The sequence below is a fragment of the Mobula hypostoma genome, chromosome 23 (genome assembly GCF_963921235.1).
Source record: "Mobula hypostoma chromosome 23, sMobHyp1.1, whole genome shotgun sequence".
Taxonomy (NCBI): Eukaryota; Metazoa; Chordata; class Chondrichthyes; order Myliobatiformes; family Myliobatidae; genus Mobula; species Mobula hypostoma.
Window position 1 is genome coordinate 52,646,335 of NC_086119.1, and position 26,622 is coordinate 52,672,956.

The 26,622-nt window shown below is 48.3% G+C and overlaps 1 protein-coding gene across 14 annotated transcripts in view; it reads right to left on the reverse strand.

The window, feature by feature from the left end:
- Positions 1–26,622, reverse strand: part of camkk1a (calcium/calmodulin-dependent protein kinase kinase 1, alpha a) — a 201,924-nt gene that overhangs the window by 48,912 nt on the left and 126,390 nt on the right. For 11 of the 14 annotated variants that reach the window (XM_063031522.1, XM_063031527.1, XM_063031524.1 and 8 more), the window contains 5 exons: positions 16,992–17,039; positions 14,673–14,726; positions 8,932–8,983; positions 3,017–3,150; positions 452–488 (listed from right to left, as the gene is read on the reverse strand). In XM_063031522.1, coding sequence (XP_062887592.1) covers positions 452–488; positions 3,017–3,150; positions 8,932–8,983; positions 14,673–14,726; positions 16,992–17,039 — 325 coding nt within the window. Of the gene's footprint in view, positions 1–451; positions 489–3,016; positions 3,151–8,931; positions 8,984–14,672; positions 14,727–16,991; positions 17,040–17,141; positions 17,506–18,392; positions 18,399–18,791; positions 18,842–26,622 lie in introns of those variants that run through there. The other 3 variants (XM_063031532.1, XM_063031533.1, XM_063031534.1) reach the window with 3 other exon arrangements.

Consider the following 26,622-nt stretch of genomic DNA (forward strand, 5'->3'; position numbering starts at 1 on the left):
TGTGGTCGACACTCTGGAAAGCAGGCCAGGGCGAACAGATGCAGAGTGGCTGACCACCGGGTAATGCTCCCGTAAGACCAGTGGCAGATCTTCCACAACTACACTGACACAGGTGTCAGCACGTCAGTGCCGAGATGGGGGATTTCAGCCACTTCCCTTGCTGCTCTCCGTCTCTCCGTCCTTCACAGGTGGGGGAAATGAGCTCCCTACCTGTGGGGACGGGCTGGCGTCCATCACCTCCCTTCCCAGCCAAGACAGTCTAAACGCAAAGACCGAGCGGTAACGCAGGCCCAGAAGGCGAGGAGCGATCAGCTGAGTTAAACAAAACTGTCCTACAGGAAGCAAACTCCATCCATGTCCAACAGATTTTAAAACAGTAATTGTTACAGCACAACAAACTGAATTACTATCAGCAGTACCGCCCTCCGTTCTGAGACAGCCTGTCACCTACCCATGTGAAGATTATCTTCAGTGGGATCATCGAGAACCTGAAATACAGGAGAGGGGAAATTCACAAAATTAGACAGTCAAGTCCTGTGCCTACATAGCACCTTTTACTCCCTCAGGATGTCCTGAGGGAATGTTGAACTGTTGTAAAGTAGGCATTGTGGCAAAGCAAGATCCCATAAACACCATCCTCCCCCCCCCCATTTGGCTCTGTCAGCCCATTTCTTTGCCTGCCTCTACACGCCACCCACACTCCCCCTCTCCTACCGGATCCAATCTGCCCATCATTTTTCATGCCAACCTGGTTCACCAATCACCTGGCAGCCTCTGTCTCACTCCTCCACTCCATTTTATACCATCCACTCTCAGTCCTGAAGATCCAAACCATCGGAAGTTCCTCTTTCTCACCTCCCACTCCACAAATGCTACTCAACCTGCTGAATTCCCGTAAACAACAGCCGGTGGTTGAGGTGGAACTGACACCAGCCAGGCAACAAGGGTAATTGTCCTGACCGTCCCATCCAGAGCACAGACGGCTGCAGACCCATTACAGTCAGGAGGCTCAGCAGCTGAGGCCAGCACAGACGACAAAACAAAGGCTGAACCCACTGCTGTGCAGACTGCACCCTCACCTCTCCCGGAAAGGAATGGTCACTCTGTTGGTCACCTCCTCGAAAATAAAGGGCATGTCAACGATCACTGCAATTCCACCATTAATAACATGGCTGTGAAATCTGTTAAACCAGAAAGACTGGGCCAAATGTATTTTGGGTGTTCTTGTACTGTATTTCTATGGAACAGACTATTTTGGGTGTTCTTGTACGGTGTATTTCTATGGAACAGGCTGTATTTTGGGTGTTCTTGTACTGTATTTCTATGGAACAGACTACTTTGGGTGTTCTTGGACAGTGTATTTCTATGGAACAGACTGTATTTTGGGTGTTCTTGTACAGTGTATTTCTATGGAACAGACTATTTTGGGTGTTCTTGTACAATGTATTTCCATGGATGGGAAGGGGTATGACATTCGCCGTAGCAAAAAATAGCTTGGTAAACTGAGGACACATATCTGAAGAGTCAAGGACATATTGATGAAAATTCATATATCAAACATTAGTAGACGGAGGGGTTATTGTAATCAGTTGCCAGAGTGCAACGTGAATCCTGTACTCGGTAGACGTCACAGCCACACAATGCAGACCTTTTGGCCCACTGAGACTCTGGCAGCCAACACAGCCTTCTCTTTAGTAATCCCATGGTTGTATATCCAGTGTTTCAGGTGATAATAAATTGTCTCAAATTCCATCCAATCAAATTAACATTTGTGACACAAGAGATTCTGCAGATGCTGGAAATCTTCAGCAACACAGAAAATGTTGGAGGAACTCAGCAGGTCAGGCAGCATCCAGGGAGGGAAATCAACACCTGACATTTCAGGCCAAGACCCTTTCGCAGGACTTTTAAATTTTAAACCATGACTCCACTTCTGGACACAAGAATTTACCCTCTCGCTCATTAACCTAAAAAGATGCCTTAGCTGAGCAACTGCTGTGGAATATCTTTGACTGGGCCTCAGTGCAGGCTGAGACAGCAGCAACTCCGAGGGAGTTCATGTGCTCAGGCTGTCTTCCGTAAACCTGGTGTATTAACAATGTGATGGGAAGGCTGAAGAGAAAGCAGTGCAGTCAGGAGAAATGATGCCAATGGCACGGCAGCTGGATGAAGGGATGTCCCTGGGCAGAGTTCACCCAAAGGTCGGGGAGGGAGGAAGAGTGTTCTACATCACCTGACCACTGACCCCCAGTTTTGCAGAAATTATGTCAGAAAAACAAACTGATCAGTATATTTAGCGTTCCATGATGATTACCATCCCCACGTACGAGGGGTGATTGATAAGTTTGTGGCCTAAGGTAGAAGGAGTCAATTTTAGAAAACCTAGCACATTTATTTTTCAACATAGTCCCCTCCTACATGTACACACTTAGTCCAGCGGTCGCGGAGCATACGGATCCCTTCTTTGTAGAAGTCAGCGTCTTGGGCCTCCAGAAGTGGTCCACAGCAGGGATGCTTGATAACTTTGTGGCCTAAGGTACAAGGAGATGAGTTATTAACTTCAAACTTCCTGCATTTTCACTCAAAGAGTTGAACTGCATGTGCTTGTAATGAGAGCTGTATAACTCATGTCCTTCTTGTCAATCGCCCCTGCCCCGGACCACCTGGAGGTCCGAGATGCACTCGTTACATGCACGTGCAGTTCAACTCTTTGAGTGATAATGCAGAAAGTTTGAAGTTAATAACTCATCTCCTTCTACCTTAGGCCACGAACTTATCAATCACCCCTGCTGGGACCACTTCTACAAAGAAGGGATCCGTATGCTCCATGACCGCTGGACTAAGTGTGTAAATGTATTGGGGACTATGTTGAAAAATAAATGTGCTAGGTTTTCTAAATTTGACTCCTTCTACCTTAGGCCATGAACTTATCAATCACCCCTCGTGTCTTGTTCAGCCATGGCCTGAATTTAGCAATGAAATAAAAATATTTTAGCTCAACGATGAACCAACTCACGTCCACCAGCTTTACAATGTTGGGGTGGTCAAGTTTCTTCAGGATGGCTATCTCCTGGTAGACCCTCTCTAAGGGCGCTGGAGTCTTGGACTGCTCTGCAGATGGGGGCTTCGATCCCCTGGGTGGGGGCCGACCTGGAAGCCAGAGCAAGGGGTGAGACATCATTTCAATGAAGGCAACAACCTTTAGTGAATCTGACAAGGCAGCTCAGGCCCAGTACACTGCCTGGTGCTTCACTGATACATAAAGCTATCGAACGAGTTGCTTTAGCACAGGACAAAGCACTTCATTGATCTCCTGATAGGCTGAGGTACACGTTATGGTTTCCCTGCTTAATTCTTCAAATGCACAGTGACGTCCCCACATTGACAGGCAGTGAGGACTGCTGAGAGCACCATTGGGGTCTCCCTCCACCTGCAGTCGAGACATACCTGTACGTCTGAAGCAGTGTATGCACAGTGCCTCCAGCGTTGTTAAAACAAACCTCCCATCCTTCCCACGACCTCAGGCAGAAGGTACTGAGGCACAAGAACCAGAAGCGTCAGGCTGCGTCCCCCAGACTGTTGGACTTCTCAGCACCCCACTGCTACTCAAGCACACCTGACCAGTCAATCCAAACACCCGGCCACTTCACTCTCCTCCCCTCCCCTGCCTAACTCACCTCATCCTGCACTGGTCAATTGCTGTTGTTTCACTTATTTATACTACTGCTTGTTTTATTGTAACAATGCCAGTAACGTGATACTGTCTTCCATAAACAGGCATCTCACACTTAATGTCAACCTGTCAAACTTCCAGCCAGGCCACTCAGGGTCCTTGTGCTAATATTATTTTGTGACTGCGTGTGCAGAATCGTAAGATATGTGCTGTGTTTGCACCTTGGTTCCAGAGGAACGATGTTTTGTTCAGCTCCATACATGTGTGTGGTTGAATGCATTAGTTAACTTCATATTTCTTGATGCATGAAGACCTGCAGCACATTATTTCACTGTTAATGAAAGGGAACCCGTCCTGTTGACCCCAATGCCAGGGCTGGGAGAGCCAACAGTGTTCAGCAGCCACCTTCTATCATTCTGCCAGACCTCGTTTCCGAACAATACTTCAACTCAGTGTCATCTTTTCTGCACGGCTACAGGCTCGGCTCTCTGTGCTTTGGGCCAGCCTCCCTTCCGGGGGGCGGGGGGGGGGGAGGGCGAGGAGGGAGGGGGGGACGGTAAGGGGGGGGCGAGTGTCGAGGAGGCAGGTGCGTCGAGGAGAGGGGGGTAGGTGCAGGGGGAGAAGAGGGTAGGGGTGGTGAAGAGGATAGGTGGAGGAGGGAACTAATACTTAGCGATGATACGATGAAGGTTTAGCTTTCAAAGCCTGTTAGAGGATTGCTTCTGTCACAGGTGTGAATATTGATTAATTGATCAATGTCAACCGGATCTGGTTGAAACTCCTAGCTGGCTGATTTGTTTACTAACGTGATAATGTCGGAGTCTGCAATATGATACTGAACATTCAGCTGTGTGAAGATTAAACTCTGAACAATGTGCATTGAACCGTGCAGTGTCAGCCTGTTCAACGAGCAGAGTGAAGGAAAACAAGTTGTGGTACAAGTATGGAGGCTAGGAAGGGCTCCCATTGCTTTCATATTTTTAAAGTGGATGTGTCCGATATAGAAGATTCCAGAGAAACAGAGCTAGCAGGAAATAAGTGGGGAGGGGTAGGTGAGGGGCAGCAGAGAGAGAGAGGGTGGAAGTGTTGGTGCAATGGTGAGGGAGACACCATAAATTCCAACGGATGTGGCATCAATTTGAGACAAAATAAAAATAGGTAAAGGAGACACAGCCAAAAATGAAGGTGGCACTCAAGGCATAATAGAGAAAAGTTTGACATTTCTCTCCTTAAAATGAACTCAGAAATTATTAAATGTCAGTGTAGCACTGGGATGGAAGAGTGTAGACACACATAACACAGGTTGTTAAACACACAGGTGCAGCACAGGATGGCGATTGGCATGTTGGCCTTTTCTAAGGGGATTTAATTGTAAGAGTTGGAGGAAAACACTGCATTGAGAGGTCTATGTGCAAATATTCAGAGTCAATTTATTATCAAAGTGCATACATGTCACCAGATACAACCCTGAGCTTCGTTTTCTTACAGGCATTCACAGTAAATAGAAAGAAACACAACAGAATCAATGAAAAGCTGCCAATGAGAGAGACAGGCAACCAGCATGCAAAAGACAACAAATTGTGCAAATTAAAAAAGAAAAAAATATAATTATTATAATAAATAAGCAATAAATATCAAGAACATGAGTTGTAGAGTGAGTCCATAGGTTGTGGAATCAGTTCGGTGTTGGGGTGAGTGAAGATATCGTCTGCTTCAAGAGCCTGATGGTTGAGGGGTAACTGTTCCTGAACCTGTGGTTGGGTCCTGAGGCTGCTGTACCTCCTTCCCGATGGCAGCAGTGAGAAGAGAGCATGGCCTGGGTAGTGGGGGTCCCTGATGACGGACGCCGGTTTCCTGCTACAGCGCTCTGCCTGGATGTGCTCGGTAGTGGGGAGGGGTTTGCCTGGGATGGAATGAGCCTCTGGTAGTTTTTCTCATTGGTGTTCTGCTGCCAGGCCGTGATGCCGCCAATCAGCAAACACTCTACCGTGCATCAGTAAACGTTTGTCCAAGCTGCAGACTCTGTGCAAGCAGGTGAAACATCTGTGTTGTTCATCACTCTCAGAACCCCCGGGTCTAACTCGGATCCCTATTTGCAATCTGAATGAGAGCGGGTTGTGATCTAAACTTACCTGATGTCCTTCCATGGGACGGGGCCAATCCCTCTTCCCAAACATCTTCTCATGAATCACACCACTCCTCACATACAGACCCACAGCCCCTCCCAAGGGGTGTGGGCTCTGAACCTGGCTGGGGGTGGGGTGCAGATCCATACACGGGGCGGGGGGAAGGTTGCGGACCTGTACTTGGAGGGCGGGGGGGGTCAGGCCCGTACGCGGGAGAGAATGCGGATCCGTACATTTGGGGGGGGGGGCTCAAAAGAAGATTTTTGGAAAGAGGGAGGGACCCATTCCATGGAAGGATATCAGGTAGGACTGCCCTCACTCAATGAAGTGTAAACCACAACCCCTTCTCATTCAGATCAAATTCAGGGATCTGAATTAGACCCAGGGGTTTCTGACTGCGATGAATTACATAGATGTTTCACCTGTCTAGACAGTCCAGAACCGAGGGACAGAGTCAGAGTCAGAGGGCCATCATTTATCACTGAGGAGAGTGGAAAATTCTTCTTGCAGAGTGTTGTAAAATGATTGGATTATATAGAACATAGGCCTAAGGGGGCCCCACTGCTGAATATATCCAAAGCTACAGACAAGCATATTCTGGGGATTGGGAGAATTTGAGGGCATTTTTTTTTCTTATAGAAGGTGGTTGATAACCGGAAAGTAATGCCCAAGGGCGGGCTGAAGCAGGTACATTCAGTACAGGCACTGACTAGGCAAGGATGCTTTGCCAATGATGGCAAATGGGATTAAGCTGACGATCAGAAAGTGGGAATGTATACGGAACGACAAAGAGCCCACTTCTCTGCTTATAAGTCGACTCTATAAATACACTTGATGGTTCGGCTGAGTAGGCAGACGCATCCAATCTCCATCACCAGTACCCAGAGGAGATGTTTCAAGGATGTTCTCAAAGTCCCTTTGAGAATGCCAGTGCCTCACTGACCTGCATAACCAGCTCCAGCCAGCCGACAAGAGTGAACACTATTCCAGCCCGGTAATGGGAGGAGGTGAACTGGAAAGCTGATGTAAAGATTCAAGGATGTGCTTGAAACATCCCTGAAGAAGTACAACTGACACTGAGAGCCTCCAGCCACGTCTGCTCAAAGTGTAGGAGAGTCTGAGATGGGACTGAGAGACTCAAGATTCTACAGTGGGAGGACATGGAAATACTGTGCAGACTGTGGCAGGAACACATTACCACCCACTTCACCCTCCTGCCTGGCCAAGGTCATCCTGTCTCAGTGGTCAAGGTCATCCTCTCTCTGGTCAAATACACTGGCTCAATCCATGCACACAAACTTATAATCCTGTATCAAGTTTACCCCTTAGTCTCTGCTACTCCAGAGAAAAGAGCCTATTTCTCCATCTTCTCCTTATGGCCACATATCACCTCCTCCGGGCGGCATCCTGACAAACCCCACAGACCCTACTCCGGGCAGCATCCTGGCAAACCCCATAACCCCTACTCCGGGCAGCATCCTGGCAAACCCCATAACCCCTACTCCGGGCAGCATCCTGGCAAACCCCATAACCCCTACTCCGGGCAGCATCCTGGCAAACCCCATAACCCCTACTCCGGGCAGCATCCTGGCAAACCCCATAACCCCTACTCCGGGCAGCATCCTGACAAACCCCATAACCCCTACTCCAGGTAGCATCCTGGCAAACCCACCTGCACTTTAAGACTGGCAAAGACTACAGCACGACATAGGTCAGTTGCAGATATGGGCAGAGAAATGGCAGATGGAGTTTAACCCAGATAAATGTGAGGTGTTGCATCTCAGTAGGGCAATTGCAAGGAGACAGTGCACTGTTAAGGGCAAGACCCTAAGAGTGTTGCTGAGCAGACAGATCTTGGAGTTCAAGTTCACTGCTCCTTGAAAGTGGCTACACAGGTCTACAAGGTGGTTAAGAAGGCTTATGGAATGCTTGCTTTTATTAGTCGAGGCACTGAATTCAAAAGTCAGGAGGTAATGTTGCAACTTTATAAAACTCTGGTATGGCGACATGTGAAGATTTGAATACAGTTCTGGTTGCCTCACTATAGGAATGATGTTGGAGCTTTGGAGAGGGTGCAAAAGAGGTTTACCAGGATGCTGCCTGGTTTAGAGGCATGTGCTATCATGAGAGCATGGGTAAACTTGGGTTGTTTTCTTGCAGCACCGGAGGCTGAGGGGAGATCTAATAGAGGTTTATAAGATTGAGAGGCACAGATAGAGTGGCAGGGAGTATCTGTTTCCCAGGATTAAAATGTCTAATACCAGAGGCCATGCATTGAAGGTGAGAGGGGGTGGTTCAAGAGGGATGTGAGGGGTAATTTTTTACCCTGAAAGTGGTGGATGCCTGGAATGTGCTGCTTGGTAGAGGCAAACACATTAGAGACTTTAAGAGACATTTGGATAGGCACATGGTTGGAAAGAAAATGGAGGGATATGGACATGGTGTAGGTGGGAGGGATTAGTCTGGGAGTTTTAGATTGCTTTTTAACAGGCTTGGCACAACATTGTGAGCCGTTTGGCCTGTTCCTGTGCTGTTCTGATCCACTCGCAGTCCTCCCGGAATTCCCCTGTGGCTAGACAGGACATGGAGATATTTGTCAAAGCCCCATAAATCAGATCTTAATAACCAGGGGAATATCTCATCAAGCCCTGAGGAGTTATCTACTTTAATATCCTTTTTTTTACTCAACTCCACCCCCTTCTTTATCTCAAACTGCCCTGGCATGTTAGAATGCTCCACACTGATCTATTTTCCACAACCTCCTCCTTGCTAAATACTGACATGACATACATCCAAACACATGTTCTCTCCTTTCCCCACGAGTGGTCCTACCCTCTCCCTCGTCATCGCCTTGCTATTGATGAATGTATAGAATGGTCCTCTTGGCTCCCTTAATCCCTCTTGAGTTCTTTTCGGGCTTCTTTATATTCCTCGAGGGTCTGTTTGATTTCTGCTTGCTAAACGTTCCTTCTTGTTTAACTTCACCAGCTGTGTTCTCCTCAGCACTGAAAGGCTACCAATCCTATCGCGTGATATTCACCCATTCTGATGTTACAGGCTGATGTCAAAACACCAAATAATTGCATCAGAACTCACACATGAAAATTGACTGTCATTAGGAAGATAACTCACGTGGAAATCCTTGCTGCTTCATCAACTTTTTTTTGGAAAGTACCTTCATAGCCTGGGGAGAAAAGGTATTTCTGTTACCAACAAGGGCTTTTACCTAAAACACCATCTAAATTTCTGTTGAACACGAGTAAAGAGATAATATCAAGGAATTAGACTTAACAGATTCACAAAATCTATAGAGTAAATAGCAGAGCAGAATTGCTTGGATCATATTTCAAGGATGAAACTTATTCTGGTCAAAAAAGTCCACGGGGTTGTGAAGTTCTAGTCATAGTCATACTTTATTGATCCCGGGGGAAATTGGTTTTCATTACAGTTGCTTTATAAATAATAAATAGCAATAGAACTATAAATAGTTAAATAGTAATATGTAAATTATGCCAGTAAATTATAAAGTAAGTCCAGGACCAGCCTATTGGCTCAGGATGTCTGACCCTCCAAGGGAGGAGTTGTAAAGTTTGATGGCCACAGGCAGGAATGACTTCCTATGACGCTCAGCGCTGCATCTCGGTGGGATCAGTCTGTGGCTGAATGTACTCCTGTGCCCACCCAGTACATTATGTAGTGGATGGGGGACATTGTCCAAGATGGCATGCAACTTAGACAGCATCCTCTTTTCAGACACCACCGTGAGAGAGTCCAGTTCCATCCCCACAACATCACTGGCCTTATGAATGAGTTTGTTGATTCTGTTGATGTCTGCTACCCTCAGCCTGCTGCCCCAGCACACAACAGCAAACATGATCACACTGGCCACCACAGACTCGTAGAACATCCTCAGCGTCGTCCAGCAGATGTTAAAGGACCTCAGTCTCCTCAGGAAATAGAGACGGCTCTGACCCTTCTTGTAGACAGCCTCAGTGTTCTTTGACCAGTCCAGTTTATTGTCAATTCGTATCCCCAGGTATTTGTAATCCTCCACCATGTCCACACTGACCCCCTGGATGGAAACAGGGGTCACTGGTACCTTAGCTCTCCTCAGGTCTACCACCAGCTCCTTAATCTTTTTCACATTAAGCTGCAGATAATTCTGCTCACACCATGTGACAAAGTTTCCTACCGTAGCCCTGTACTCAGCCTCATCTTCCTTGCTGATGCATCCAACTATGGCAGAGTCATCAGAAAACTTCTGAAGATGACAAGACTCTGTGCAGTAGTTGAAGTCCAAGGTGTAAATGGTGAAGAGAAAGGGAGACAAGACAGTCCCCTGTGGAGCCCCAGTGCTGCTGGTCACTCTGTCGGACACACAGTGTTGCAAGCACACGTACTGTCGTCTGCCAGTCAGGTAATCAAGAATATATGATACCAGGAAAGCATCCACCTGCATCGCTGTCAGCTTCTCCCCCAGCAGAGCAGGGCGAATGGTGTTGAACACACTGGAGAAGTCAAAAAACATGACCCTCACAGTGCTCGCTGGCTTGTCCAGGTGGGTGTAGACACGGTTCAGCAGGAAGACGATGGCATCCTCAACTCCTAGTCGGGGCTGGTAGGCGAACTGGAGGGGATCTAAGTATGGCCTGACTATAGGCTGGAGCAGCTCCAGAACAAGTCTCTCCAAGGTCTTCATGATGTGGGAGGTCAATGCCACCGGTCTGTAGTCATTGAGGCCGCTGGGGCGCGGCGTCTTCGGCACAGGGACGAGGCAGGACGTTTTCCACAGTACAGGAACCCTCCGGAGCCTCAGGCTCAGGTTGAATACATGGCGAAGTACTCCACATGGCTGAGAGGCACAGGCTTTGAGCACGCTGGTACTGACACCATCTGGTCCTGCAGCCTTGCTTGGGTTGAGACGTTTCAGCTGTATCTCACCTGTAGAGCTGTTTCTTGTGGGGAAGTGGTATAGTCATGAGAGCAGGGTGGGGGACTGTAAGGAGGGGTAGGAGGGGAGAGTGGAATATGTGTTGGTTGGGGGCCGACAGAAGATGGCTCATGTGTGGGATGGGCAGGGGCCACACTGTCAAATCTGTTAAGGAACAGGTTAAGTTCATTGGCCCTGTCCACACTGCCTTCTGCTCCTCTGTTGCTAGTCTGCCCACACACTGCCATGTTCTTGGGGTCACAGGGCAAGGTGTGAGACCCAGGACGCAGGGAGAGCCCTGACAACATTAGACCTTCCCAGCAAAGGCAGCAGTTTGTCAAGGAGTGAAACAAAACAGGATTCACAGCAAGAGTCTGGAACCTGTTCCTTATTTCATGGGACTACCCAAAGCAGGATGGTGATTGCAAAGGTCTATCACTCTAACCTCATCACGTATCATTGTTTTGAATTATCTACCCTAAACTCGTCAACAAAGGGAACAATGGTTCTACAAACAGACCTGGTCTCTCTCGTGATTAACTACTTCTGTTAACTGGCGATTCATGAACTACTCCTGAAATTCGCTGTCCTGGATCATGGGATAGGAGGTCTGGGAAGAAAGACAAGCTGGGGGGGGGGGGGGGAAACCCAGAAGATGGGCAAGGGGTATATTCAGAGGGACAGAGGGAGGAAAAGGAGAGTGAGAGAAAGAATGTGTGTATAAAAATAATTAACAGATGGGGTACAAGGGGGAGGTGGGGCATTAGCGGAAGTTAGAGAAGTCGATGTTCATGTCATCAGGTTGGAGGCTACCTAGACGGAATATAAGGTGTTGTTCCTCCAACCTGAGTGTGGCTTCATCTTTACAGTAGAGGAGGCCGTGGATCCTGATGGCATGAACATCAACTTCTCTAACTTCCGCTAATGCCCCACCTCCCCCTCGTACCCCATCTGTTATTTATTTATATACACACATTCTTTCTCTCACTCTCCTTTTTCTCCCTCTGTCCCTCTGAATATACCCCTTGCCCATCCTCTGGGTCCTCCCTTGTCTTTCTTCCCGGACCTCCTGTCCCATGATCCTCTCGTATCCCCTTTGCCAATCACCTGTCCAGCTCTTGGCTCTATCCCTCCCCCTCCTGTCTTCTCCTATCATTTTGGATCTCCCCCTCCCCCTCCCACTTTCAAATCCCTTACTCACTCTTCCTTCAGTTAGTCCTGACGAAGGGTCTCGGCCTGAAACGTCGACTGCACCTCTTCTTAGAGATGCTGCCTGGCCTGCTGCATTCACCAGCAACTTTGATGTGTGTTGCTTGAATTTCCAGCATCTGCAGAATTCCTGTTGTTTAAGGATTCTAACAAGTTGCCTGAGGATTTCAGAAACTTCAGTATGCGAATCATTTCCACAGAGAAAAAAAATCTTATGTCAGCTCAAATACTTTCCCAACTAGTTTGTTCTGTTCAGAGAGTTAGTGTTTGATGCTCAGCATTAATGAGAGGTTATAATCACAGTAAACACAAAGAAATCTACTGACTTGGTATCAAACCCTCCTGCAACCTCGAGGACAGTGAGAAAATGGTCGGAGGAGGCTTACGAGGCGCTCCAGGGTTGTTTTGAGGTGACAGACTGGCAGGCACTCTGTGAGCCACATGGAGAGGATATTGATGGGCTCACAGAGTGCATCACGGATTACATCAACTTCTGTGTGGACTGCAATGTTCTGACAAGAACTGTCCTTTGTTATTCAAATAACAAGCCACGGGTGACAAAGGACATTAAGGACATCCTGAACGCTAAAAAGAGGGCGTTTAGAGATAGAAATAGGGAGGAGCTGAGGATAAACAGAGGGACCTGAAAGCCAGGATCAGGGAGGCTAAAGACAGGTACAGGAGGAAGCTTGAGTGGAAACTCCAGCAGAACAACATGAGAGAGGTCTGGAGGGGGATGAGGACCATTACTGGGTTCCGGCAAACTAGCAACAGAGGAGCTGAAGGCAGTGTGGACAGGGCCAATGAACTTAACCTGTTCTTTAACAGATTTGACATTGTGGCCCCTGCCCATCTCCCACATGAGCCATCTGTTGTCGGCCCCCAACCAACACACATTCCACTCTCCCCTCCTACCCCTCCTCACAGTCCCCCACCCTGCTCTCATGACTATACCCCTTCCCCACACAAAACCACCACGGTGGGCTTCACAGCTGAACAGGTGAGAAGACAGCTGAAACGTCTCAACCCAAGCAAGGCTGCAGGACCGGATGGTGTCAGTACCAGGGTGCTCAAAGCCTGTGCCCCTCAGCTATGTGGAGTACTTCACCATATATTCAACCTGAGCCTGAGACTCCGGAGGGTTCCTGTACTGTGGAAGACATCCGGCCTGGTCCCTGTGCTGAAGACACCGCGCCCCAGCGGCCTCAATGACTACAGACCGGTGGCATTGACCTCCCATATCATGAAGACCCTGGAGAGACTTGTTCTGGAGCTGCTCCGGTCTATGGTCAGGCCACACTTAGATCCCCTCCAGTTCGCCTACCAGCCCCGACTAGGAGTTGAGGATGCCATCGTCTACCTGCTGAACCGTGTCTACGCCCACCTGGACAAGCCAGCAAGCACTGTGAGGGTCATGTTTTTTGACTTCTCCAGTGTGTTCAACACCATTCGCCCTGCTCTGCTGGGGGAGAAGCTGACAGCGATGCAGGTGGATGCTTTCCTGGTATCATGGATTCTTGATTACCTGACTGGCAGACCACAGTACGTGTGCTTGCAACACTGTGTGTCCGACAGAGTGACCAGCAGCACTGGGGCTCCACAAGGGACTGCCTTGTCTCCCTTTCTCTTCACCATTTACACCTTGGACTTCAACTACTGCACAGAGTCTTGTCATCTTCAGAAGTTTTCTGATGACTCTGCCATAGTTGGATGCATCAGCAAGGGAGATGAGGCTGAGTACAGGGCTACGGTAGGAAACTTTGTCACATGGTGAGAGCAGAATTATCTGCAGCTTAATGTGAAAAAGACTAAGGAGCTGGTGGTAGAACTGAGGAGAGCTAAGGTACCGGTGTCCCCTGTTTCCATCCAGGGGTCAGTGTGGACATGGTGGAGGATTACAAATACCTGGGGATACGAATTGACAATAAACTTGACTGGTCAAAGAACACTGAGCCTGTCTACAAGAAGGGTCAGAGCCGTCTCTATTTCCTGAGGAGACTGAGGTCCTTTAACATCTGCTGGACGATGCTGAGGATGTTCTACGAGTCTGTGGTGGCCAGTGCGATCATGTTTGCTGTTGTGTGCTGGGGCAGCAGGCTAAGGGTAGCAGACACCAACTGAATCAACAAACTCATTCGTAAGGCCAGTGATGTTGTGGGGATGGAACTGGACTCTCTGATGGTGGTGTTTGAAAAGAGGATGCTGTCCAAGTTGCATGCCATCTTGGACAATGTCTCCCATCCACTACATAATGTACTGGGTGGGCACAAGACTACATTCAGCCAGAGACTCATTCCACCGAGATGCAGCACAGAGCGTCATAGGAAGTCATTCCTGCCTGTGGCCATCAAACTTTACAACTCCTCCCTTGGAGGGTCAGGCACCCTGAGCCAAAAGGCTGGTCCTGGACTTATTTCCTGGCATAATTTACATATTACTATTTAACTATTTACGGTTCTATTACTAATTTATTATTTATGGTGCAACTGTAACGAAAACCAATTTGCCCCGGGATCAATAAAGTATGACTATGACTATGACATACTCAGCATCCTGAGAGTCTGCGGATCCACAGACAATATTCTCATGTCCACAGCATTGATCCAGGTGGTCTGTTCTGAGGTTGTTCTATCCTACTAGACAAAGGTATGTTGTATCGACCCCTCTCTACTGCTGGGAAGATCACTCAACACCCTCCACTTCAGGAACAGAAACGTATCTCCAGTTTACTCACATAATGCTTGTCATCATTCTCATTGTAGGCCAGCTTCACAACACCATAGGACCCCTGTCAACAAACCAAAGTTCAGGTTAGTCATCCAATGAAACCCCAGGGGTAGAGGAAGGACATGTAAAAATGTGTAAACCCCAGCCCTGTTTTTCAGTTCTAGGAATTTGAGTTCCACAGTCCTGTTCCAGACCGAAACATTGGACAGCATGAGCTGAGATTGGGATTGAGTGTCCCCAAACTTCTTGTCGGTGGGATTTAGGATTAAGCCCACTAGGAAAGTTCTTGGAGACAAACTCTTGTACAATAGGTAGAGTAATGCACTGGGGTGGCAGAGTGGCGTAGCGGTCAGCACAACACTTTGCACTACCGACAATCTGGGTTCAATTCCCGCCACTGTCTGTAAGGAGTTTGCATGTTTTCCTCGTGACTGTGTGGGTTTCCTCTGGGTGCTCCGGTTTCCTCCCAAAATCCAAAGATAGACCAATTGGTTGGTTAATCAGTCTTTGTAAATTGTCCCGTGATGAGGCTATGCTTGAATCGGGAGATTTCTGGGTGGTGCGGCTTGAAGGGCCGGGAGGGCTATTCCACTCTGTACCTCGGTAAATAACTAAACAAAGTGCTGGAGGAACTCAGCAGGTTAGGCCACATCTATAGAAAGGAATAAACAGTCAATGTTTTGGGCTGAGAGCCTTAGTCAGGACTGGAAAAGAAGGGGGAAGAAGCCAGAATAAGAAGATGGGGAAGAGAAGTGGTACAAGCTAGACGCTGTTTTTCCCACTCTGGCTCCCCCCTTGCTTCTTCTGGTGGTCCTCAGGATCTGTCGAGGGAAGACGGTCTCTGGTGGTCCTCAGGATCTGTCGAGGGAAGACGGTCTCTGGTGGTCCTCAGGATCTGTCGAGGGAAGACAGTCTCTGGCCCTCAGGTTCTGTCGAGGGAAGACAGTCTCTGGTGGTCCTCAGGATCTGTCGAGGGAAGACAGTCTCTGGCCCTCAGGTTCTGTCGAGGGAAGACAGTCTCTGGTGGTCCTCAGGATCTGTCCATGGAAGATAGTCTCCGGTGGTCCTCAGGTTCTGTCCAGGGAAGACAGTCTCTGGTGGTCCTCAGGATCTGTCGAGGGAAGATGGTCTCTGGTGGTCCTCAGCATCTGTCGAGGGAAGACAGTCTCTGGTGGTCCTCAGGATCTGTCGAGGGAAGATGGTCTCTGGTGGTCCTCAGCATCTGTCGAGGGAAGACAGTCTCTGGTGGTCCTCAGCATCTGTCGAGGGAAGACAGTCTCTGGTGGTCCTCAGGATTATTGTCGAGGGAAGACGGTCTCTGGTGGTCCTCAGGATCTGTCCAGGGAAGACGGTCTCTGGTGGTCCTCAGGATCTGTTGAGGGAAGACAGTCTCTGGTGGTCCTCAGGTTCTGTCGAGGGAAGACAGTCTCTGGTGGTCCTCAGGTTCTGTTGAGGGAAGACAGTCTCTGGTGACCCTCAGGTTCTGTTGAGGGAAGACAGTCTCTGGCCCTCAGGTTCTGTCAAGGGAAAACAGTCTCTGGTGGTCCTCAGGTTCTGCTGAGGGAAGACTGTCTCTGGCCCCGCCAATCACGTGAGATTGAGGTGTGAGCCTCCCCCCTGAAACCCCCTGTCTGTGTGGACGGTGCGTGACTTGTTACCCTGTTACAAATCAGTACCGTGAAATAACAGACAGTACACCATATACAATTAAACAATTTAGCTTTAAAATTCTTAATTTGACTAAAGGGTTAGTAAAGAAAAAGCAAAAAAAAAGAAAGAGGCGTGTCTTTTTAATGTAACAGTCTAACGTGCACAATTTGGAGCTCACGGTTTCCCCTTCGCCAATCCTCCATCGATTTCCCTGGGCTCAGTTGACTCCCGGCCCCACTCCAAGTCCACCCCCATGACCTCTCCTCTCCTCTCCGGCATCTTCTCTCTCCATCTCTCACCGAACAAAAGATCCAGATCACAGCACACAGCACGAAAATACACTCCCTTCATTGGAAAGTACCCATTATCTCTAACCATAGCCCAAACACCGCTTCTACAGAAAGACCATTACATTAGCAGTGAAAGCTTTCCCGGGGTGTTACACTCTCATCTCCTCCTGTTCATGTACTCATGCCTACAGGGGGAGGGTTGAGCCCAGTAAACTCCCATGCCACACTATTCCATAGGCCATTAGCTTGCTCTGCTGCCTCCCAACCTCCTCCGAGCTTGAGCAGTTCCAACTCTGAACAAAAGGAGAATCTTATTAGGCCCTGGGAAAAGACAGAGAGGCACCATAAACCAGCTCCTGCAGAGACTTGGGATGGGCTTGTATTACCTTTCCAATCTCAGTCTTCAACTTATATTGGTTCAAACGCATGGAGTCCTAGAGAGAAAAGAGAACAAAAGTTAATGGTGCTTATCTTGGACTTCTGCATTTTAGCAGAAGAAAACAAGACCAATCAATTTAGTGCTGTTCAGCTCACACCTGTACTAGAGAAACTCGCAAAATACGCTGGAGGAACTCCGCAGGTCGGGCAGCATCCGTGGAAACGAACAGTCAAGGTTTCGGGCCGAGACCCTTCGTCAGGACTGAAGAGGAGGGGGCAGGGCCCTGTACTACCTGTTAGATCATTGAATGTTAATCTGTTTGGAATCTTCAAAACTGAAAGATGAAAGCAACACACACAAAACGCCAGAGGAACTCCACATGCCAGGCAGCATCTGTGGAAAAGATGGAAGACCAGCTTTACTTCTAAACTATGATGGAATGGAATGACGTTTGTGGATTTCCTCTGCCCTGTCCAGAACGTTAAACAGGCCGCTGTTGCTGATCCTCGACTATATCTCACAGGCACGCAGAAGAAATGTTGTAAAACACCAATAATCTAGTAACCCATTCTTCTGAAATCTAAACACGAGGAATTCTGCAGATGCTGGAAATTCAAGCAACACACATCAAAGTTGCTGGTGAACGCAGCAGGCCAGGCAGCATCTCTAGGATCTCAGTCCTGACGAAGGGTCTCGGCCGGAAACGTCAACTGCACCTCTTCCTAGAGATACAGCTGCCTGGCCTGCTGCGTCCACCAGCAACTTCGATGTGTGTTGCTTCTGAAATCTAAATGGCTCGCCAATATTCCCTCAAAGCTCTCGGGGGCCCTGTTTCCCACACTCCTTTTAAATTCACTAGGCCTCCACTGCCCGCACTTCCGCGCTGTGTTTACAGAGAATGGTGCGAAAAACAAAAATAAAACATTCCGAGTGCCAGCTCTGTGGGCGAAAATGCCTTGTTAATGAGAGAGGTCAGAGGGAAGTAGCCAGACTGATTCAAGCTGAGAGGAAGGTTACAGTAATTCAAACAACCAGGCGTTACAACAGCGGTGTGCAGGCGAGCATCTCCGAACACACACGGCAAAACCTCGCAGCGCAACACCACACCGGGTTCCACTTGTGACTACTGAGTGCAAGCAGGGGTAACATCCAACAGACCAGAAAATCTGTTGCTATGGCACCAAAGCCCAGAGGAGTTTCAGCTTTCTAGCGTAATTGCCAAACAAGGGAGTGTGTTAAAAAGAAAACCCACTCCTTAAACTGACGGATGGCTTCGCACTGCGCTGGCCGAGGAAGGATGTTCGAAACTCCTGTGTCAGCTGAGGTGTCCCCCCAACTTCTCTCCGGTTGTTGACTGGGTTTCCTGGGCGACACAATGCCCACGGTACAATAACTTTTCTTTGTTCACCTGCCCGCCACTCATTGCCGGTATGTCGGGAATGCTGATCGAAACACCCGTTCTTAATTGCAGAGAGCGTAGCGCTAGCTTGCATAGCTCCCCGCAGAATTTGACTCTCAGAATCCAGGTAATTCATTTGGGTACTGCCTCCAGGGCGTCGTATGTTACAGAGTCCGGGACGGCTCTGTACTACAGGTACAGTCAGTCTGGGCTTTTCTAGTCACCAATACACTCGCGTTCAACTGAATTTCTCTTTTACAGTTGAGGAATCTGGGTGACCCATTGGCCTGTCCGATCTCCCTGTTCAGGGCAAGTTCCGGATCAGTAACGAACTAATGTCTGGGAACATCGAGCCAAAAGAGTGAACCGCCTGACCCCCGCTCTGTACAAAAGCAAACAGCAACTTACCATTTACAAGTTTGCGGTGAATGCCCTGGTACGAGTGTTGGAACCGGCAAAACTACCCGGCGTGGGGAGCACAAGCCCCGCCCCGCCCGCACAAAACCCCACCCACAACTACTTTGCAGCAGCAGCGGCGAGAAGTTTGATATCCTGTTGACAAGGAGTGCAGTTTAGCTGGCTAACAATGGCAGACATTTAACGACCCCCCCCCCTTTCCAAAGGAGGTTTATTCAGTGACTCCAGGGTCACATCATTACAATACAACAGTGTTTCATGATTCACACTATTTACAGTCAATTTCCAACACGGCCGTCTCCATCCAGAACGCACACGAGCCGCCGTGGGACCCGGGGTCCCAGAAACCCGGCACAGGTACCGTTTGCGCCTTTTTCCCTGGGACACCCGGGCACCGGCATAACCCTGGAAGAGGGCAGGCGATCGGCTTGGGCAGAAACCTCCGCCTGGACACATGAATGGCCACACTAGCCAGGCCCGGGAGCAAACCGACCAGGCGATCCCCCGAAAGACCCGCCCCTCCCGCCAAGATTGGGAGCACGGGGCCGAAGTGCAGCCAGAACTTGAGGAGCAGCCCCTTCAGATACTGCGATTGTGGCCGCAACCTTTCACACTCCGTATCTACCCGTTACCTCGACTCCTCCCGGGATGGGAAACGCCAGGCGGCTGGGAGCCAACAGCAAGACGATTCTCACTGACATTGTTACATTTGTACGCCTCTGTGCATCGGGGACCTTTTCACCCCAGCTCCCCAATGTAAAAGTGGATTCCCATATCAAGCGACCTTCATGGGGGTGGGGGTACTGCTGTAGGAGGAATGGGGGGAGGAGGGGGAAAGTGGGAAAGAAAAGGAGGGATGGAATGAGAGAAAGAGGCGCAGATAGAGAAAGTGAATTGCGGTTAGAGTTAGAGAGAAGGTGGGAAAGTAGGGTTTCCGCTGACTGCCGAGTTTTTAATTTGGATTCTGCTACCTTCTGGCTTATTGTATTATTTCTGAATGTTAACCAGATTTTTAACTGGTGGCGTTCAGCTGTCCGATACATTTTCAATGGGGTTCAGATTTTTCACAACGGGTACAGGTGTCCGCTGGGACTTTATACAGAAAGGTTCAGCTAACTACCGGGGTTTTACATATTTAGATTCAGCCGCTTTCTGGGCTCTTTCCCCACAGTGCGCACAGCGAGCTACCTGCTGGATTTTTACATCCTGCGTAAGAGCTGAGCTGTATCTCCACCGGCCCCTCCCCAGTGTCTTCCGCTGCCTGTTGGGACCTTACATATTGGCAACTGACCAGCAGTGCGACTGTTGTGAATTGGAGCCGATTGTCAAATGTTCAATATCAGGCAATGAGGTCTGCCCTGGCGAATACGGTTTTTGTTCCCGAGTCCCACTCCGAACTTGGTTAGTCAGTCCTGAAACCATCAATCTGATTTTGGCGCTAAACTCTCTGGCCATCATTTACCACTTTCTTTCCCAAAGCTCAAACATTCATTCCCGCTGAAGTAACCGGTCAGCCCCGTGTGTTTCAATCACATCTGGTACAGTAATACATTTAAGAAAGAAATCACGTGGCTTCCAGTAACACAGTCAGTCCAAGGAATTGGACTGCTTTCGAATTCGGCGAAGGATTACCAAAAAAATTGATGACAGCGAAAATGAAGTACGGGACTAAATCAGTGGGGAACATTAAAACCCAAAGCGCAGGAGCTTCTGTGCATCAGTCAATTGGAAAAGAGTAGCAAATGGCAAAGTTGGCTCACATACAGCCAGGAAACAGGCTGTTTATAGTGGGGGATAAGGAAATGCCAGAACAATTAAACAAAGATTGTGTGTCTGTCTTCAAAGAGAAGGCAGAAGGATTGGAGAAGTGAGAAGTTAGGGCGGGTGATGTAAAGGGAATAAGACTGGGGAATTGACCAAACCCGACAACCGATGACCCCGAGACTTGATGATCGATATGGTAGAGATCCAAGAGAGAGCATACACGCACTGGCTACCATTTTCCAAAATGATTAAAATCCTGCAGACCAGCAGGAAGCCAATCTGATCTGACTAGTTTAAAAAAGGGAGAAGTGAAAAAGCAGGGGACCCCTGACCAGGAGCAACACACACAAAATGCGAAACCTGGGGTCCACATATCTCTCCGTTAATGGTAGAGGTCCATGCCATAAAAAGGGTTGGGAACCCTATAACAGGAAGGAATCTCACATCTATGAAAGAGAACAAGTAGACGGTATTTCCTGATGAGACCCTTTATCTAGACTTGTTGGAGCCTTCATCCAAATCTGTTAGCCTGACATTGTTGGTTGAGAAAATGCTGAAATCTATAATACAGGATGTAAGCTCAAGGAAACAGCAATAGATACAAGGTGAATTTATGAAATCATCTCTGATAATCTAAAAGGACGCCCCTCTAATCTGTGGCTGTGTCCTCTGGTCTTCGACTCTCCCAACATTGGAAACATCTTCTCCACATCCACTCCATTGAGGTCCTTCACCATTCCACATGTTTCAATGAGGTCACTTCTCATCCTACTGAATTCCAGTCAATACAGGCCCAGTGACATCAGACATTCCTCAACATTCTTCATCTGACAAGCCGTTCAAACCTGGAATCATTTTCATGAACATCTTCTGGACCCTTTCCAGTTACACCTAATCCTTTCTCAGATGAGGGGCCAAAACTGCTCACAATATTCCGAGTGAGGCCTCACCAGTGCTTTATAAAGCTCAACATTACATCATTGCTTTTATATTCTAGACCTCTTGAAATGAAAGCTAATACTGCATTTGTCTTCCTGACCACAGACTCAACCTGCACATTAATCTTTAGGGAATCCTGCATAAGGACTCAAGTCCCTTCTTGCCTCTGTTTTTTTGTATTTTCTCTCCTTAACAATTGACCCCAACATCTTCCCAACCACTGAGGTCAGACTAACTGGCCTATAATTTCCAGTTTTCTGGAACTATTCCAGAATCTAGTGATTCTTGAAAGATTATTACTAATGCCTCCACAATCTCTTCAGCCACCTCTTTCAGGACCCTGGGGTGTACATTCTGGCCCAGGAAACTCATCTACTTCAGACCTTTCAGTTTCCCGAGAACTTTCTCTCTAATAATGGTAACTTCACACACTTCATGACCCCTGACACCCAGAACTTCTACCATATTGCTGATGTCTTCCACAAATGATGCAAAATACTTATTCAGTTCATCTGCCATCTCCTTATCTCCCATTACTACCTCCCCAGCATCATTTTCCAGCGGTCGGTCCAATATCCACTCTCACCTCTCTTTTACACTTAACATGGTTACACCTTTCTTTACCCTCAGCTCTACCCATAAAGCCTCACTGGACAATTTCTCCAGTCTGTCCTGACCGAGCACTGCCCTGACATTTTCCCTTTCTAGCACGCTACCCCTCCCCTTTAATCCCTTCCATTCTAAAGCAACGGAACCCTGGAACATTGATTTGCCAGTTCTACTCACTCCTGCAACCAGGTTTCACTAATGGCTACAACGTCCTATTTTGAAGTGCTGGGCTCATCTGTCTTTCCCTCAATATCCCTTGTTTGAAATAAACGTATTTTAGAACATTAGTCCCATCATGCTCAACCTTTTGATTCCTGACCTTGTCTGCAGGCTTAGCAACATTTTTCACTGCAACCACTTCTCTACCTGCTCTGGCGCTCTGGTCCCTCCTCCCCTGCAACTCTAGATTAAACCCCACCTGGCAGTACCAGCAAACCTTCCCCCCAGGGTATTAGTCTGCCTCCAGTTCGGGCAAACTGTCTCTTCCATTACAAGTCCCACCTTCCCTGGAAGAGAGCCCAATGATTCAAAACTCTGAAGCCCTCCCTCCTGATACCAACTCCTTAGTCATGTGTTAAACCGAATGATCTGCCTGTTTCTGGCCTCACTAGCATGTGACATGGGTAGCAATCCTGAGATCGCAACCCTGGAGGTCCTGTCCTTTCATCAGCACCCAACTGCCTGAACTTGCTTTGCAGGACCTCGTCACCCGTCCTACCCATGTCATTGGTAATGACACAGGCCACAACCTCTGGCTGCTCACCCTCCCGTTTAAGAAGGCTGCGGACGCGATCTGAGCTGTCACTGACCCTGGCACCCAGGAGGCAACAAACCATCCGGAAATCTTGTTCTCATCGACAGAGCATCCTTTCTGATCCCCGAACTAACGAATCCCCTATCACCACAGTTTGCCTCTTCTGCCCCCTTCCCTTCTGAGCCACAGATCCAAACTCAGTGCCTGGGACCTGCTTGCTGCAGGTATGTTGTTCCCCAAACCCACCCCGCTCCCCCCACAACAGTATCCAAAGCAGTGTACATCATTGAGGGGACTCTGCACTGGCTACCTATTCTCCTTTCCTCTCCTGACAATCACCCAGGTACCTGCCTCCTGCAACTTAGGGGTGACTACCTCCCTGTAATTCCTATCTACTGTATCTCCTCCTCATTCTCCTACAAGAGCCGAAGATCAGCGAGCTGCATCTCCAGTTCCTTAACATGGTCCCTAAGGGGCTACAGCTCAGTGCACTTCGTGCAGACGTAGTTATCAGGGAGACTGGAGGTCTCCCAGAGTTCCCACATCTCACACAAGGAACATACCACTAACTCTGGACCCATTCACAGTGCACGAGCTACGTGTTAAGAGAGAGAAAAAAATTTGTAGAAACTTACTTAGGATGGCCGCCTGCACATGCCCAAGCCTGTTGAGCCAAAGCCAAAGCCAAACCACTCTAACTCTGGCCCACTCCAACAATGTCTGCTCTGCTTACACGTCCTTTCTTTTTATTGGCTCATATAAAATTCACATGGTAAGACTCTTGGCAGCGTGGAGGATCAGAGGGATCTTGGGGTCCGAGTCCATAAGACACTCAACGCAGCTGCACAGGTTGACTCTGTGGTTAAGAAGGCATACAGTGCTCTGGTCTTCATCAATCGTGGAATTGAATTTAGGAGCCGAGAGGTAATATTGCAGCTATATAGGACCCTGGTCAGACCCCACTTGGTGTACTGTGCTCAGTTCTGGTCACCTCACTACAGGAAGGATGTGGAAGCCATAGAAAGGGTGCAGAGGAGATTTACAAGGATGTTGCCTGGACTGGGGAGCATGCCTTATGAGAATAGGTTGAGTGAACTCGGCCTTTTCTCCTTGGAGCGACGGAGGATGAGAGGTGACCTGATAGAGGTGTATAAGATGATGAGAGGCATTGATCGTGTGGATAGTCAGAGGCTTTTTCCCAGGGCTGAAATGGTTGCCACAAGAGGACACAGGTTTAAGGTGCTGGGGAGTAGGTACAGAGGAGATGTCAGGGGTAAGTTTTTTTACTCAAAGAGTGGTGAGTGCATGGAATGGGCTGCCAGCAACGGTGGTGGAGGCGGATACGATTGGGTGTTTTAAGAGACTTTTAGATAGGTACATAGAGCTTAGTAAAATAGAGGGCTATAGGTAAGCCAAATAATTTCTAAGGTAGGGACATGTTCGGCACAACTCTGTGGGCCGAACAGCCTGTATTGTGCTGTAGGTTTTCTACGTTTCTATGTAAGATTGTTCAATGGAAAGGTTTCTTTTATAATGCCTGAGGTAGCTGATCTTGGAAAAAGCTTCAGAAACTCTCCACAGCTCAGCTGATGGTCAAAGTCTGACCGATGTTTGTGAGCTCTTTATTGTGGGGTGCACTTATTTCCAACCTTTAGTGAACAGCTTGCTCAATTTGATGAAGTGGTCTTCAATGCCCTGGTATCTTCACTACAGTTCAATTTGATGAAGTGGTCTTCAATGCCCTGGTATCTTCACTACAGCTCAATTTGATGAAGTGGTCTTCAATGCCCTGGTATCGTCACTACAGCTCAATTTGATGAAGTGGTCTTCAATTCCCTGGTACCTTCATTGCTGCTCAGCTTGGCAAAGTGGTCTTCACTGCCCTGGTACCTTCACTACAGCTCATTTTCCCTGTATGTCGGCCCCATGTATTGTCTGCTTCTATTTCCTCACTAATCTGTCATCCGATTCATTGACACCAGCTCCTCCTTGTCCCTTCCTCTCCAATCAAACTACTTTATACAGAGGCCCACGAACTGGCGTAGCAGTGTGGTGCTGCAGTAAGAGCCACTGCCTCTCAGTTTCAGTTTCAACTGTGACCTCGAAAGCTGCAAGTGTGCGCTGTCCACACTCTCTGCTCCCCCTCCAAATCATGGGAATTTCCTTTGGGTGCTCCAGTTTCCTCCTACATCCCAAAGCTGTGTGGGTTTGTGGGTTAACTGGCTGAGTAAGTTATTCTGAGTGAGGTGGTGTGGGGAAGGATCAAGGGAAGTTGATGGGAAAGTGGGTGTGAGTAGAGGATTGCTGTAACTGAGTGTTTGACGTTTGGTGTGGACACAGAACACCAAAGCACCTGTTTTCATGCTGTGAGACCGTGACTCAGTGTTTCTCCATTGGCTGGACAATGTAACTACGTCATAAAGTAACAATTCCCCAGAAATTAATCCCAGCTCATCGGTAGCATGACCATAGGGATTGGAAATTCTGGGCTGATCGATACTTTGGAAGGAAGGGGTGATGTGCTGATCAAATACTGTTATGGTGGGTGGATGAGCAGGGTCTGCACTCTCTTCGTTGACTTGTTCTCCACCCAGATTTCCTCTCCACTCTTCTGTCTTCCCTCTGCCTTCCCCTGACCTCAGCTTCCTTTGCTTCTCCATAGTATTTGTCTTTCATTTTACTGAAACTTCATCTTCCCTCCCTGCCTACTCAGGTATTAAAGCACTGGAGGAACAGGGCAATGGTGATGGAACTGAATAAGCACTTTGTGTCAGTCTTCATGGTGAAAACACAAGCAACATCCCAGAGGTCCCATGAGTAGGAGAATCTAGGATCTGAGGGCACAACCTCAGAATAAAGAGGCATCCCCTTAAAACTGAGATGAGGAGGTACTTCCTCAGCAGGAGGGTGATGAATTTGTTACCACAGAGGGCTGCGGACGCCAAGATATTTAAGGCAGAGATTGATACTGTCTTAATTGGGAAGGGGGTTAAGGATTGCGGGGAGAAGGCGGGAGAATGGGACTGAGAGCAAAAAAAAAAATCAGCCATGATTGAATGGCAGAGCAACTCAAAGTTCAAAGTGCATTTATTATCAAAGTATGTATACAACCTTGAGATTTGTCCGCTTACAGGCAGCCCCTAAACAAAAAAACCCAATAGAACCCATTAAGAAAAAGACCGTCAAACACCCAATCTGCAGGGAAAAAAAAGAAGCCGTACAAACAATAAAAGTAAGCAAATAACTTCCGGAATTGAAGTTCCTGAAGATGAGTCCAGAGCCACGAAGCCAGTCACAGCTGACCCAGCCATGGCCTCAGTTCAGACAAGCAAATCTCGCAGAGTAGTGAGCTGAATACCAGCCCGCCCCTCACCTCCGGCCCCAACATCCTGACCTTTTCAATCCGGCCCAGCGTTTAAATCAGCCAAACAGCAGGTCGATCCTCGCTCTTGGACCCAGTCCTGCCACTTTGATACGTTCTCTGGCCCAGTATCCACTGTGACAAAAGACCAAGTTATCAGAAGATTGATGCTGATAAGAGAGACAATGGGGAAACGTTCAAAATGCTAATATGAGAGACGAGAGAGATTAACAAAAAAGAGACACAGTTCCGAGTATTGTCAGACCGGTTGCTTTGAACCTGAACTGTTTGAAGTTTGATGGACAGGCGATACCCCAGCAGAGGGATAAAAGGAACAGGTTCGCTAAGGCAAGACACCATGACACCACAAGATAACGAGACCCTGGAAGTGCGGT